The sequence below is a fragment of the Xiphophorus hellerii genome, chromosome 4 (assembly GCF_003331165.1).
Source record: "Xiphophorus hellerii strain 12219 chromosome 4, Xiphophorus_hellerii-4.1, whole genome shotgun sequence".
Taxonomy (NCBI): domain Eukaryota; kingdom Metazoa; phylum Chordata; class Actinopteri; order Cyprinodontiformes; family Poeciliidae; genus Xiphophorus; species Xiphophorus hellerii.
This window is the reverse complement of record NC_045675.1, coordinates 23,088,588-23,105,055: the sequence shown is the minus strand read 5'-3', so window position 1 is coordinate 23,105,055 and position 16,468 is coordinate 23,088,588. Positions and strand designations below refer to the sequence as shown.

General features: G+C 40.7%; 1 protein-coding gene and 1 long non-coding RNA gene across 14 annotated transcripts in view; one reads left to right on the top strand and one right to left on the bottom strand.

The window, feature by feature from the left end:
• The first annotated feature begins 1,348 nt into the window (after positions 1-1,348).
• Positions 1,349-16,468, top strand: part of LOC116718049 (bromodomain adjacent to zinc finger domain protein 2B-like) — a 77,964-nt gene continuing 62,844 nt past the window's right edge. For 3 of the 13 annotated variants that reach the window (XM_032559689.1, XM_032559687.1, XM_032559685.1), the window contains exons 1-2: positions 16,040-16,110; positions 16,241-16,283. In XM_032559689.1, coding sequence (XP_032415580.1) covers positions 16,045-16,110; positions 16,241-16,283 — 109 coding nt within the window. In that variant the 5' untranslated portion in view covers positions 16,040-16,044. Of the gene's footprint in view, positions 1,606-16,027; positions 16,111-16,240; positions 16,284-16,468 lie in introns of those variants that run through there. The other 10 variants (XM_032559682.1, XM_032559680.1, XM_032559688.1 and 7 more) reach the window with 9 other exon arrangements.
• LOC116718050 (uncharacterized) lies at positions 1,625-4,911 on the bottom strand. Its single transcript, XR_004338862.1, has 2 exons — positions 3,443-4,911; positions 1,625-3,355 (listed from the first exon to the last, which is right to left on the bottom strand). It is a non-coding gene; the product is annotated as an uncharacterized LOC116718050 (long non-coding RNA).

The following is a 16,468-nucleotide window of genomic DNA, read 5'->3' as shown; positions in this document are numbered from 1 at the left end:
GAGGAAAACAAGAGGGAGCCTTCATTTATGATCATCTGAAATGATTATAAAGCATTAGCGTAAATGTGCCTGTAAAGCAACAGTCTGCTAACAACGCAAGATTTATGAGGTTACCCATAAACTAACAGTGGACAGTTTGTTAATCCGCTATAATACCTGCTAAAATGAATACACCCAGCGCTGTGATGTGACCGAGAAAGAGATAGAGAGACAGAGAGAGAGCGATGCACCAGTTGGCTCAAGTTCTGTGACCCATCCTCGTCAGGGTGGGGCGTATAGGAACAGTTGCCCTCTCCATCTGCAAAAAAAAAAAAAAAAAATCTACCCCCCTTACCCTACACAGCAACAACGCCCCTCTACCCCACCCCCTTGTTGTTTTCCAGTTGAATGAAATAATCTTCCCCCGTCTGGAAAGCCAGTCTGGGTCAGAGGGCCTGCGTTCAGCCTGTTGCTTATTGTGCGTTCAGAAGAGGAGGTAAAGCATACAATTAGGCACAGATGGCTGTCTTTGCCAGGCAATGTATTGATCCCGTCCCGAGGAGGAGCTGCCCCATTTCTGGTTTTGCTTCACAAAGTGCCCTTTAATTTGGAGCCACTGTGAGACCCATGTATTTGTTTGATCACACATCATGAGCTCAGATAGATAGATAGATAGATAGATAGATAGATAGATAGATAGATAGATAGATAGATAGATAGATAGATAGATAGATAGATAGATAGACAGACAGACAGACAGACAGACAGACAGACAGACAGATAGTTAGATAGATAGAGTGCATTGATGTTTAATTCAACATTGATTTTATTCAAACACCAAAAACACCTATTCAAAAACAGCATATATCTGTTTTTATGCTCAACTGGAGCATGAAAACAGATGTAATGTGACACTAAAAACTTTTATTACTACAATAAAATCATTTGAAAAAGAATCGAACTCAAGGTCCAAAGCTTATTTTTTTATTTGCTCTAAGTATAATTTGGAGAATTATTTTTTTTTTTAAAGTGTCTTCTTTTTTTTTTTTTTTTATAAGTCTCATCATTTTAATTACATATGCTAACAGTAAAAAAAAAAAAAACAAGAAAAAAAAAGTTGTAACATCTATTCTATTTGTAGCTATTCTCCATTTGTTTACAACAGAAGGGGAATGAGATGCGCCACAAAACAACATTCATAAATAAAAGTCACCGCCACATCTCAGCCGGAGCCGTGCTGCAAAATGATAATGTCGCATTTAAAGTAATAACGGTCAATTACTGTATCCGCTCCTCTACTACGGCCGCTGCACAAATAATAAGTTTTCTTTGTGTGGCAGTAGTGAGCTGACGTCAGGTCGGTTCCTTGAAGTGGAGCTGAATAAACCTTGAGAAGAGTCTCCTTCAATCTGCTGTTAGTAACTAACACACACACTCACACACCGAGACTCAATTACTGCCCAATTCCCTTCTTTATCATTCGTCCCCGACCTCTTTCATAACCAAAACCGACCAAGGAAGGGAAAAAAAGACACAAGAGAGGCGACAAGAAGAGCAAACCGAAGAGTTAGTTGATCTAAAGAAGCCGCACGCTGGAAATAAGTAAAGTGTCGAAACTAAAAAAAGGTAAGTGTGTTTTTTTTTCTTTTTTTTTATTTCCCTGACGCTGTTTTCAAGACCATCACTGAAACAAGCTGTGAGCTCCGCTTTGAGAGCTGGCTTCGGTTTCTAATTTCTTCGCTTTTTTTCCAGCTTTTGTGGATACTTTGTTTTCTTGTTGCGAATGTAATTCATTCGGTCGGTGTGTCCGGTAGTCGTTAGCGGTACATTTGGTTGAAGTTTTTTTTTTTTTTCCTCTTTAATCTGAAAACGAAGTGGGGTTTTTCTCCCCGAGCGGTGGTGACCTGATAGTGGGAATCGTCTTTGTGTCCTTCTTTCCTTTCTTCCTCTCTCTCTCTCGCACCGTTCACTCCTGCGCGATAACTAGTTTTATCGTTGTGATTTTAAACTTTTCGAGCCTTTTGTGGTGTCTTTGGTTTTTGTCGGCCGTTTAAACGAGCCGTTCGGGGTGTTTTTTAGTGCGTATTTCGAGCTGTAACCGTCCAAACGTAGAGCGAGCGAGAGAGAGAGACGGATGGGGGGTAACTGACTGGACTGCCGTTGGTCCTCGCTGTCCGTCCTTTAAAAAAAAAATCCATCCACTTCAACAGTCCCTCGACTCGAAAATAAAACAATTTGCGACAAATTTATAAACATCCACATCAGTTTGGGTTAAGTTTAGACGTGTATTATTCATTTCTCTATCCGGAGCGGGTCGGAGTTTGAGCTGTTTTTCCGTGTTGTTGGCCAGGCTTCGCCGGGGTGCTTGCTAATCGCGGTCGCTTCCTCAAACCCAGGCGTGCAGGCGAGCTAGCAGCCGCTTGGCTGAGTTGTTGAAATTTATCCCTTTGTGTATATTACAATATCCTCCATTTTTTCTGCCCCTTCCAAAACAACAAGCCTCTCGCCATCTTGGTTGTTTTAAATTCGTCCCTCAAGCACCCCTGCCTTTCCTCCCCTCTCTCTCTCTACACATACAAACACTTTTGACTACTTTAGTAGGAAATGGATCCACGGTTTTTTTTCCTTTCTTAAGTTTTACCAAAGTTTTTGACGCGCTGTGGAGAAGCGAGGGAGAGAAAGAGACAGAGTGAAGGGTTTTATGAAGACGCTTTTGAAAGACATTTGCAACGTTAAATGCTCCAGAGACACAATTTAGAAGCTCGTTTGAGATTAAGGGGGGAAATGTTTATTTATAAACAAAATATGAAGTTATGTGTTTTCTGTCAAGATTGGAATATATGGCTAGGGAAGCCGAATAATGTCATAGTGAGACACGGTTATGTCACATAAATTAATTCCTTATGTTTTAAACTCAAAACTGTTTTTCAGTTACATTAGCCGTGGCTTGTGTTTGCAGCTAAACATGAATGAATGGAGTAAGGAAGGAAGGAAGGAGGAAAGGAAGGACTGCTGTTAGCCTTAATTACCAAGAATGCAATTAAGAGTTAAAATAAAACACTTGATGTTAGATCCTGAATAAATATCACTTTGATCACATTTCCTTTGAAATAAAAATACATTTAACACCTTTTTTTTTTTTTAAACAAATGACCAATTACAAAATAGTTTAATATTTTAATTAAAAATCGACCACTTCTAACTCAGATCTTTGTACATGTCTGCTCATTGTAACAGCCTCTTTAGATGCCTTGGTACTTGTTTACACGTTTTCCAGACAGGACACTTGTCCTATTTATTTTCCGTCATTTTGCCTCACGCATGAGCTTAAGCCCTCCCCTAAGGTAGAGCCTGATCTCACCATCTTCTCTGTGTCCTATAAGCAGGGAAATAGGAGGAGGAGGGATGAAAACACACAGAACAAATGCTTTGAAATGGAAAATCTGATCATTTCACCTCCCACCTCTTTTGTTTGCCCGTTTATTGCTGCGAAGCCTGAGTGCAGAGGAGCAGATGTTTAGCCAAACATGAAGGCGCGGTGCCTCTGTCCTTATGGGGAATGGCTCTCGCTCCTCTCTCCGCTGCTGATGCATCGACATGACAGCTGCTTGATTTCATAGAGCTGCTAAGAAGCCATTAGTGGTATCTGTGAATTGAAACGGAACGGTGTCTTCAACTTTCCTATCTCTCGCGCAACTATCTCTTTTAGCAGTTTTATTTTGGGGGGGATCTGTTTGAATGTTTGCGTGTTTTGACATACACTTGTACGTGCGCGCAAGGGCTGCAGCTGAGCACACAGACCTGCAAGAAGTGCTAATATATTTGCGCAGTGTCTTTTCTCATAATTAAGAGAGATTGAACAAGAGCAAAAGTGAAAAAGGGGAACAAATCTGTCAGGGTTTGTTTGCGATGTTGGTTTGAAATGAAAGCACACTGTGCTACCTCAAGCACACTCAAATCAGAGAGAGATCCTTCCTCACCAGGCCAAGAAAAAACAGTCAACTCTGCTGGAGTTTTATTTTCGCTTTTCTTCTTGTTCCCTCTATAAAATTGGAACTGTTGTTTTTGAGGAGATAAAGGGAGACTTCCGCTTGACTTGAACATTTAGGAATTAAGGATAGACATTGTTAAGCCCCATTTGCATGTCTACTAGAATCACAGCAAACGGTTGCTATTGACTAAGCTGATTAGGTGAAATTAGGTTCACGAGCTCTATGTGTAGGGGTGCTGAATCTGACAGAACTTGGACAGCTTTTGAGAAGGCAATCCCATGTCCACACAGGCTTGGATTCTCTTTAATCCTCTACTATTGAATATAAGTTTTTTTTTTCTGTAGAGGAACCCCTTAGTTTATCTTCTTTTAAAAAGGAACTAAAGTGGGGTTTATTAGGTGGCTATAATACAGTATCGTGATAATCATTTTGAGGCAACGTTTGCTATACTTTTATTTTATAATTAAAACATTTTAACTTTGCACTGTACCTGAATTTTATCCCAATTCCTTACAATAAGGTTCACACTAATTAGGTTCATAACTAACTATATAACTTTACATTATAGTTAAATTGTGTCTTGTATTTCTTTGTGACATAAGGTCTCATCCCAGTCTGTGGTTTGGTTAAGGTTGTTAAAGGGCCAATCAATAAAGAAAGAAAACCTAGTGTTTGCATCTGTACACACACATACAAACATGTAACTCTTCATCTTGCTCTGTGATAAAGTCTAGCTTAGAGTTGCACAATACGTCGAATCACAATTGACAATGTCAACGTGTGCAATATTGCAACTGGAAAAGAATCTTTGGTTGCAGTACTATAATGTTTTAGGTGTCATTTAATAATTGCCCATTCTCTTCCCATTTTCGTCATACCTAGCTTCTAGATTTTCTGAGCTCCAAGGGCTAAAAACAAGAAGGATGCACTTTGAAGTCACAATTCCCACCAGCAAATCTGAGATCATCTCACTGTTCAGTATCCAAGGTGGCCTGGTAGCCATACTTAATACTGACCTCGAGCCTGCTTGCATATAAAACATTGTGAAAGTTGCAGCTATAGACTATTTATTAGCACTTTGTACTGTGATTTGTAACTAATTAAACAAAAGACACATATTAATGTTAAATGTATTCTTGTGGATATGTCCCTTTAGTGTTCAAATGCTTAAAATTGAGGGAAACAACAGCAAATCCACTTGTTTTCTGACTTGCGACTATCAGATTGAGTGTGAAGTTGTTCCCAGCTCAGAAGTCCGATGTCCAAGACGCAGAATAAAAGCCTGATGCCGATAATATATTTATCAACTTGGGTTGACTTTTTGCATCCTTTATAACCACATCTGATTTAGACGCGAGTGACCAAGCTATTAAACCCCAAGGACATTTTTGCGATGATAAAAAAATAAAGAGCAGAGAGGAAAATGTAGGCTAATCACAATCAATATAAGCTCAGAAATATTCCTATTAATATCACCATGTTTTTCCTTTGATCATGTCGCCCTTCTTTGCCTTTAAAAAAATCCATGGCCCCAATGCTTTTATGTTATATTTAGTCACTGATTAATGAGACGTTGCAAATAATCTATGGAGAATAAAAGCCATCTGGTTGCACCGCCAAATCTGTGTATGTTAGTGGTGATTCAGAGCTGCGCAATTTAGACAGGAAGTGGAGATGTGCTTATTGTTAACCAAATGACTCAAGAAACTCGTGTTAGACAGAGTTCTGGTCAGATTTCTTCATCTCTCGCTATCCGGATGTCGCTTACAAATGAAAGCGCAAGCGTGTATTCAGAAAACAATAAGGACAGAAGAAATGGCATGTCAGAAAATTGATTACTACAACCGATGTGATAGAGGTATGGATTAATTCTTTAACAGCTGGTTGGTCCTTTGTGGAAAAGTACTGTTTCTTCCAATAAACTAAAAACTTTATAAGTTTGATGATGTTTTACATTACTGATTCAAGTCTCACTTCAGTCTGTCTTTGTCATTTGCTGTGTGCTGCATGTTTTAGGCTTTCTTACATACACATTGACAGGGCTTTGCATGTTGACATCCTCCCTGCTGGAAAGTTAGTTAGATCTCAGATGATCTGACTAACCTCATGTTACCTTTCTATTTTGGTGACACTGCCTGCTCACTGAATCTCCTGATAATCATCAGAGTACTCAAATAATTGTCTAAAGTGCATTCTTGTTGACAGCTGCTTTTAACGCCAGCCTTTTCAAATATTGTGGCTATCTCTGACCGCCACTGTTTGTATCCATCTGTGCACCGAGAAAGTGTAGCTCCAGTTTGAAAGCCTGGCTAATGAGATGGGGCACATATGCCTCCTGTTGTAGGAGCAAGTAAACAATCTCCACTGTTAATTAAGACTAAACAAATCAACACTCACTCGGTTTTCTCTGCATTTCTGCACGGATTACATATGGTGGATTAATTACTGAACAATAAGCGGTGGAAAGTGCGAGGGGGTCACCCTGTATTGACTTTCCGGAGACAGAACACAGAGCGGCCAAATTTGGGAGGGAAAGGCGATAAGCTGCTTCTTTGCTGTTCGTCCCGTGGGCCTCTATTTATCATTCAATGTGAGAATTTCCTTGATGAAAGTCAAGGTTGTTTGCACATTCTCCGTCTCGTTGGGATGCCTGCTTTTCCACCAGCAAGGTGAAAAGGTTGATTTTTTAAATATTTTTTTTCTTCCTCCTCCGAAGAGATACCTTGTTTGGAAAGTCCGTGCTAGTTTCTTATAATGAAGTCTCAAAAGGTCCTGATGATTTTTTTTCCACTTCAGGGCTGTTTTTGTTTTGTACATTGGGGGAGAGGTGAAAATACAAATGTGCTTCATGTTTTGTGGAGCCGTAGAACAGCGAGCGTGCTGGTCCTCATTATTCAGTATCTTTCTGTTGCATATTCATGTTTAAGTTGCCGCACCGTGTGTGAGCTGGAGGCATCCATTTAATGTGGTCTGAGTGAAACGTAACACCGACATGACATGGCAACATTATGAAAGCGTTTTCACGTCACTGGCATCTTGCTTCATGAAAGACAGTCATTTATTGTCTCTCAGTGTTAAGAGAAGCAGCTGGATGAAGCTGAAACAGCAGAAACCTGAAGGTGTTGGTTTTGTTTTCCTGTGAAAAACCACACAAGATGTTTACCGGCGTCTTTTGCTTTATCTGTCTTATCTGGCCACAGAAACTTGATTACAAGCATCAAGGTCTGGAAGACCTGCTATATAGTTTGACGTTTACCACACTGTGACATTCTCAATCTGTAGCAGAGGGGGCCTGTAAATATACATTTCTCCAGGATACTCTCGCTCCGGCTGTGCTCGAATAGGAGAGGAAATGAATGGAAAAGAAATAGGAAGGAGGTTTTGAATGGCGGAATGGGAAAGATATTGGTTTCTCTACTGGTGTTCCTCTTGGGTCAGTGGGGTTCTTGATGGAACTATAGAATAAGTTGATGCAGGCAGGCACGCTGCAAGCTTTGCTTGGCTTTAACAAACGCACACATAAACCTTGACACACACATTGCTGTCAGAGCACAGGCATTTATGCACAGGGACAGGAAATACACACCCATTTATACACTCACACAGATACACACAAATGCACGAGATTGCACCTCGACAGCCCCCGTTTATTGATCTTCTTCAGCATTAAAAATCTGGTCACTGCTGCCACAAAGGCTTTTTATTTTAGCTGCGCTGGCAAAGCTTGCTTCAAGCTAAGCCAGAATTTAAAATATTTAACTCCTACATAACACTCTAGAAAAGGACAAGGGTAAAAGCAAGCACACAGTTTTAAACTGCAATAGGTGTAGCTGCTCTGAACCATCATGTGAATCATGGTGATAAAATCACATCCCAGTTTATTTGCCGTGTAAACTCACAGCTTTGCATCTATAAAAGTTTCAATTGGAGATGTGTTTTGATTCTCAATTCAACCCAACTCACTATTCACTAACATGGCCTTACCTTGTTGGTATCATTCGTGCTGATTTGCCGGTAGTCAGTGGATTAGTCATGACTGTGCCTGGGACAAGCTGCTGTTTTTAGCATATTAAGGTTAAAAAAGGATACTCATGTGTAGAGAGGCAACTTGCAGGGTTTAATCCACACAAGCCCTGTGAGCACATGCTTTTACAGTAACTCTTATCTCTCTGTAAGTACATTGCCTTTCGTTTTCTCCGGTCTCAGTGCATGCAAAGCAATGTATCAAGAATATTTCCCCTTTTTCTTCTTGGGAAATTTTCAGTCTTCAGTTAGCACCAGGTGGCGAAGAGGAAATGGTCCGACCATCTCTGTTTAAACTCCATTTCGAAATAATCTGTCCTGAAAAGGTCAAAGCACATCTCAGTGATTTCAAAATGCTTCTGCGTTGTAGTGGAAATGTGCATTGCATGAACATTATTTATTAAATACACCAGCAGGCGACCTACGCGCGAGGCTTTCCTCGTCCAGTTGAACCTGCTGCTTGCTGTTGTTTTTCTTCTGTCCAGCTCTGAAAGCTTAGCCCCGCTCCGTCTGTGGCATTGTGCTGCCTTCTCCCTCTCTGTATGTCTGTCTGCCTGTCCTTCTGCCTTGCTGTCTGTCTCTCTGTTGCGCTTGTGCTCGCTCTTTCTGAACGATGACACTGAGAGACAGCTGTAACGTGAGACGCCTCTCGATCCTGGCAGGGGCTTCGAAAGCTGAGGCAGAAGGGAGGGAGAGGGCCTTTATGTGAGACTGGGGGTGCTGACCTCCCCTCATTCCCCTTCTCTCTTTCTCCTCCTTTTTTCTCCCTCCTTCTGTGTCCGTTTGCATACTATATCCTCCCCCCACCAACAGAAGCCAAGACAGCACTCTTGTGAAGTGAAACAAGGAGAGAGTTTAGCCATATTGAAAATCTGATGGATGACATTGCGTGTTTTGTCCATTTGGTACCACTTTAATCCCCAGCATCTCTCCCATCGTTAGATTACATCGGATGAACTGAAGTTCTGTTGTCTAGGGTGACTTGTGTTTGTGATCCGTTTGAGGACATGTTTTCTTTGCGTGTGTGCATGTAGACGGAAACATCTCTGGACTCTAGGCTACGGTTGCTAAATCCTGTGTGAGAGCTCCCATGTGTAATCCAAACATTTAGAGCTAATTTAAGCATGCAGGCAGAAGCAGCATCCTTTAAGAAACAACAGCTCCCCTCCCTCTGCAACCTCCACTCTGTGTGTGTGCATGTCACGCACGCGTGTGTGTGTGTGTGTGGATGTCTTGTTGTCGCTGGAGGGAAATGAAAGTACTCAATCACTCACCTGTCAGAGTACTTCAAAATCCGCCCATAACACACTGGCGCGCGCGCACCCCCGCACACGGACACATATGTGCATACACTCTCGCCCCTGAGGGTTTGACAGGACTGGCCCTTTATTGACTCCCTTGATCAAGGAGACAGCAGATCCATTTAATAGAAGCTCCACACACACAGCGGCTGAAATCAAAGTGGATTCACATCTGCTCTCCACACAGCTCCACTATATCCTTTTTTTTCTCTTGTATGGCAGAGCTGCTCATCATTTAAAAAATGGCTGCTTTGATGGGTGTTGAGCTAAATTTTCCGAGCCAGTACCAATAGACATCATAACGTTGTTCACTGCATGTAAAGCCAACAGTTTCTGCCAAAATAGCTCTGATTCAGCTCTTCACCCCATCTTGGGGTATTGCTCACAGTGTAGTGTAATAATGTCATGATACAAACCCAGTAGGGGTTATAGCCTGTTCCATTGGCTCTGGCCCTTCTCTTCCCAGTTGGCTATGTTTTGCACTGAGTGTTCTGGAAGGCCACTTAGCTAAGAGGCTGCTGATAGTAGATGTGACAGCTGTGCTGGTCATGGCTACCCTGACCTTCACACGTCATTGTGACGGTCCATCAAGGCTGTAATGATACTCTGAACCTATTGTGTACTCCTGTGTTGGCCTAATTGTCCGCACTGGTGATTATGTGGCCACATATGCTACTGATACTGCCATCAAAATAAAACTGCAAACAGATACAAATAAGGCCAAGTTGGCTATTTACAGATTCATGTGGCAAAGAGAAGGAAGGAATAAATGTGGATTGCTTAATGTGGCTATAGGCTCCCTGCCAGTAAGAGAAAAGATATAATGGCAACTCAAAAACATGCATACGCACAGACTAAAGAAAGAAGCACACAATCAGGCCTGGTATTTTATATATTTTCTACCTCTCACAAATGGATCGCACTAATGCTCGGAGCTTTTCACCGGTCTCAAAGCGCTTTACTTCAGCGCATGGTGGTAACGCGTTCCCTTGAGATGGCACTAGCTCCATCAAGTCAAGGAAGAAACCATTTAGCAGAATGACAAACACACACATACATTCAAGCAACACAGCACCAGGAGGCTGGGAGGATTTGGATTGCACTTAGACAAACGTTTCTCACACAAGTTCTTTATTCCTCCTCTGCGCTCCCCTTCTTTTGCCCCGAACATACACTTTCTCGCACACAAAAGTACTTGCACAGAGATTCCATTTTGTCAGCTTTCAGCCCCAGATCATGTAACGATAAAAGATGCTGCCCTGCAGTTAGACACTGCCAGTAAATCACAGGGCAAAGAAAGCTGGGAGAAGCACTTATTTTTAAGCAGCATGAGAGACCACACTGGGGCTGGGGTTGGATGTGGGGGGGGTTGAGACAGATAGGGTAAGACAGAGGGAGAGAAAGAGAGAGGCAGAGAGAGCTTCTTTGTGCACTGTGTACTGGCATTGTGTGTGATGAAGAGATGAATCACAGCTATTTAGGGATTGGTTTCCTGCAACTGATTGTGTGACGACTTGGTGGCGGACAGACTGTCAAGACTTGCCTGTTTTGTTCAAGGGGCTTCAGGAAAATGTCTGCGGCCAAGTCTCGCCTAACTCACTCCCACAGGCACCGGTGTGCTAGAGATCAGCAGAGACAACAGAGACAAACACCTCAGTGGTGTCGCTTCTCTAACAGGGCATCAAATATTAAAGTGAAATAGATTTTAGGCTAATCTCAATATGTATATTTCTAGAGTACACTTGTTATCCATTCTCCTACAGCAAATAGAGTTTTCAAAGCAAAATCTTCCTTTCTTTCTTTCATTCTTTCTTTGTTTCTTTCTTTCTTTCTTTCTTTGTTTCTTTCTTCCTTTCTTGCCCTCTCTTTGCTTTGTGGTTGGTACAAAATTATGACCCATGTGTTTACCACTGTGCAGATGTCAGTGAGCTGCTGTATGTATCTGAACAGTAAAGTCAACATCTGTTCATCTGAGGAAGCAGTGGTGGTAGATTAGGAAACCCAAACAAGACAATCCAGGCAGACGTTACAGCAGTTAGATTGCACATTGCCCATGTGCAAGCATGCCTGAAGTATGAAATAATAACAGCTTTGCAGGTAATTCCTGCTTTTTTCTCTCCTCTTCATGTTATTCAAATGAAAATTACTAGGTAAAGATGGCTGTAATTAACACATTTTCTGGACATCTATTAAAAAATTATTAAATAAAACTGAATCACATTGAAATCATTTCAGCACAATAATGTGAAAAGATATTTAAAGGCAGAAGAGGTAATGCAAATAAGTTAATATTTTTATATTTGCTGATGATTGTTCTATTTTTTTCCTACTGATATTGTCTACACCTCCCAAAGTTATGAACTCAGTGCATAGAAGATGAAAGTTGTAACAACTCTTAAGGTTCACCAACCACTATCTACAGAGCATTCAGATCAAACCCGTCCCAGAGTTTAAGTAACTTGGCTGAAAATAAAAAGTAAATTAAGTAAAACATAAAGTAGCTTCAACAGCTGACATACTCTGCTGAACGTATCCTCCGCATTTGTGTCCCTGCATTGGTAATTGTAGAGGAACTGCAGCATTTCTCTCACCCAAAGTTTTGCCCTCTTCTGCAATCTGATATTGCCGATCTTCCTTTACAAATCTGAGACCTGGACAGTTTCAAAACAAGAAATTAATAAACTACAAGTTTTTAAAGACAGTGTCTACATCAGACTGCTGTCTTTTGCTTAGAGCAATGCTGACAGGAGGTTCAGAAATGCAGACTGCAGAAGTTCAACATATCCTGTAAAACGAACCCTGATCAACTCCTGCACCGTCTTGTGGTGCAAGTGAGCCGTGCACTGGAGAGTCCAAAGTGATGCCAGAGAGAAGATATGAGCAATACTAATTTTGGATGCCCTGAAGTCTAAATGCCTTGATCTCAATCAAGTCAAGCCCAGTGCCATGTAGGACTGCTCAAATATGAAAAAAAAATTACATTTTAGTCAGTATTGAAAACAAAATTATTTCAAATGCTTTCTAGTTGAGTTGGAAAAACAATGTGTTTATTGCACTGGAGGAGCAGTTATTTAGCCTGAATATAAGGCTGTGTGACATGTCACATGTATTTGAGGTATTATGCTTTGTTCCCATGTGCCATGTCTAACACAATGACATTGTGACTTTTTGGCACTTTTCAAGTGTAAGTTTCCCTAGCAACTATTATCTGTCTGCATACCCTGTTGCTTGAAGCAATTTTTTTATTATCACTCCTGAAAGCATCACTCCCCCATCTCCAAACCATGGAGGAAAACTCCAGAGTTTATAGATTGTATACCAGGTTGTGATGAGGAAGCATGGCAACACCATCAAAAATGTCAACAGCTCAACAAGAGTTCCCAAGTTTTGAGTGTCAGAGGTGGTGAATTAATAGTTTATTAAAAAAAGACAGCTGTGGATGAAGAAGTGGTGATAAGGAGGAAATGTTGAATTTAAAGGGGCTTTAGCGCAAGTCAGCCTGGATGAGAGATTTTAACAACCCAGATTTGGCAAAACCACAGAAAGTTACTATTTAGCAAGCTACAGTTTTGCTGATAATCTGACAAAAAGATGTGTAGCATAATATCAATGGCTTCGACAAAATGTGAATAGTTTGACTCTAAGTCATTTTCCTAACTGTATAAACCAGCTTTTACTGGGATTTCTGCTGTTGCCTTAAACACTCATTATTTAAGTTCCTAGTCATATTGCACAGTACTTTAATTCTGAACAAAAACATGCTGTGTGTTAATGGGCTGAGTGTTAATCGCTCCCTTCTGAACAGCGTTTTGATGTGTTGGTGCTCGACTTGCGTCTGCAATACATTACTGTGTCAGTTATTGTGATTTAGTTGCTTTTACTTTAGTTTTTTTTAAAGCAATTTTTTTATTTACTCTACTGTCATGGTTTGTGTGTAAAAGTACCATAGGCATAAATAATTTTTGGGAGTTTCCAGCCACATTGTTGTGTGTTAATTGTAAACCTAAAATAAATGTGGCATATGTTTAAAAATCTGCTCTTTCAGTCGCTGGTCGCTGTGCATTGTCCTCATGTCTTGGTGCTCCTAAATCTGCTAGCCTAGTGTGTTAACCTCACCAAATTGATGTCACTGTTTAGCATCATTGTAGTTTAATATTTGGCCTCATGGGGTTATGGCTTCTTTTTGCAGATATGTTTACCAAAAAAACAAAAAAAAAATAAAATCCAAAAACAAGCAGTGAAACTGCAGCTTTGTTTTGAAACTGGACTGGTCACAAAAAGACTTCTACTGTTGGACTATTTAGAAAGATAGCCAATAAATGTGGTGTTTTAGCCCTGATGTGGGAAAAAGAGTTTGTCTGACACAAACTCCGTTTTCTTAGGGAACATCCAAAATATTAAAAAGAAAATGCAGCTTGGGAAACTGAAATACCTAGATGCAATGCTATACTTGGGAAGCTATTGGCTGACATTTGCAAGACAGCCAATCCAGGAGCGCTACTCCTTTTTTTTGGCAATGACTGGCTGAAGCCACAAGGAAGACTGTACTAGATGTTAGCTTCCGCTTTATTGCCAACACGGTTTCCACTCTGTGTATCAATGTAGACTAAGGTCTTTTTGGAGTTTGAACTATTAAAATAGGGAGTTCCAGGTGTTTTTAGATGGGGGGTTCCAAATATTTGCAGATTTCAGCTATTGGTGGGAAGATGTGGTCCCTAACCTCATCGAATACCGTGAGGTTCACTGTTGACACTTTCTCTATTCATTGCTAACTGATCTCTCCATATTTACATTTCACTTAGTTGCACAGGTTAGTTGTGATGCTGAGTGGTGCAGACACCACCGAGGCAATGAGGTATCAAATGGGAGACAGAAAAAAAAGCCATACTTGCAAAGCACAACATGGCATAATAATAATAATAATAATAATAATAATAATAATAATAATAATACATTTTTTCATTCTTGACATTTATGTTGTCTTCATGATCACTTAAAGCCAGCATTGACCTTGAAAGATAAATTCAAATAATTGACCACCTTGGCACCTTAACATGAATAATAAAGTAACTTTGTGAGGGTTCAAAAACATGACTACCATTTTTGCCTTTCTGATCATTCTAAAATAATATTTGCTGTTTGCTGTTCTTGTTCCAGTTTTATTGTATTCTTATTGCGTTATGTAATGGTCTTTAAAGCTGTCATACATCACACTTTGATCAAACGATTGTTTTATTTCATGTTTCAAGTGTTGGATTGTCAGTTGGAGTAAACCAAGCCAGATATTAAAGTAATGTTAAAATAAATGTGAATCATTCCTTGAGTATGAAATAATTATTAGTTGCAGCCTAACCACACCACTATGATTCATACAGACGTTTTTATTGAATAAGGGTGCAGGAAAAAGTATGTGTGTGTGTTTTATGTGTTTTTTTTTTTAGCCATGTGCTATTGATGTAAAAACCGCTAAGATCTAACAGTAAAATGAGGTTAATAGACTAACAGCCTGATTCTCAGTGAGGCAAATGATGGCAGACAGCATTGGCTTTCTGATCCAGTGTAATTCACCTGCCTCATGGCTGGCAAATCACATTCAGCGCTGAAGTCCTATGAGCAGAGGATCCTTTAATCATCAGCTAATAGGCCTTTATGAAAAAGCTGAAGATGAATTCAGCCTACCTGGCTCTCTGTTGTCATTATCACGGCGATGAGTTATCAAAGTGTTTGTGTGTGCCTGCAGCCTTGGTGTGTGTGTACACGCATGTGATGTGTGTGTGTTTGTGTGTCTGCGTAGATAACGTAGGAAGCCATTACAGTTAGAGTCTGATCAGTTTAGGCAATATCAATACAGCCAGAATAGCGTCTGATGAAGTGATCTGTGATGGTATGTGTTGCATGATGAGCCTCAGACACCAGCATGGCTGGAGGGCATTTGGACCGACAGAATCAGTTAGAACTCTTCAGATCTGTTTCTGTTTATTTTAATTTAAAATAAATAAAGAAAACAAAGTGTGAACATAAACTTTAGTTTTTCAACAGATTTCCATAACTGTAATATCTGTGCCCAGTCGTGCTAAGACAACATTCGCAAGGCTCGGCTTTGTTGCTGCTGACCAGATGGATGTGTTTACAGACAACAAAACCTTGTTAGATAGCTACCCACACACGCTACAACACCGCTCTTGTGTTGCTGTCGTCTGGAAGTGTTTGCGCTGCTTCTCTGATGCCCCCTGGTTGTATATGAGGAGACCCGGTTTTTGTAGTTGTTGTGCTTTAACACTAACCTAACCTTTCTCACCCACTTCATAAATGAAAGATGAAGTAATAGTAGTCTAAATGGAAGTTTTAAAATCTTTGTGTGCGTTTGACTGCTGTATATACAAAGCAGGGTGGTGTCTGTTATGGTGAGCTGCTTAGATTAGGCTCAGGCTCTAAGTGCAGAGGAGGGCCTCGGAGACAATGCATGAAAGCTGGGCGTGAGAACGCCAGTAAGGCTTGGTTCTCTGCAAGAACTGTCTTGTGTTTAGGGAAAATATCCTCACACTCACAGCTCCAATGTCTAGATCCATTTCTAGCAAACAGGTTTTGCAAGAAAAGGGCTCAGGGAGACAGGGAGACTTTTTGTGGGTGTGAATGTGTTTCTGAGCGTGCAAGAGTGTTTAAGGGTAGCCACAGCTGCATGTGCGTGGTTTTTTTTTTTCTTTCTTTTTTTTCTTTTTTTGTTTTTTTATCACTGTATTTCTGGCTTGATGTGCCTGAAAACCACAAATACAAAGATGTGTAGCTGCAAGATTGGTACAGGCTGGTTTCAGGAGGTTCGCCCTGTTTTTTTTTTGTCAGCGTAATGAAACCGTATCAAACCAAAGCATGTTTTAGAGATCTCAGACCTCAAATTGGGGATTTAACCTGAACTTAAGTGAGCGTTTGTTTCCCCCTTTCCTCCAGGTGGTACAGCAGTTATGTCAAAGAGCTGAAGACATCTCTAACAGTGAGTACACGCTCTTGTTTTCTTCTGGCTTTGCCCTCCACTGCATGTATGTCTGTGTGTTGCAAATCAGTCGATGCGTGACTTTTTGAAATGCATATTGTCACACACTTCTGCTTTTACTGTTGTTTTTTTTGTGGCATGTCAGAACAAACTTGCCGACTCCTCCAGTTTCAGGCCTTATTTGA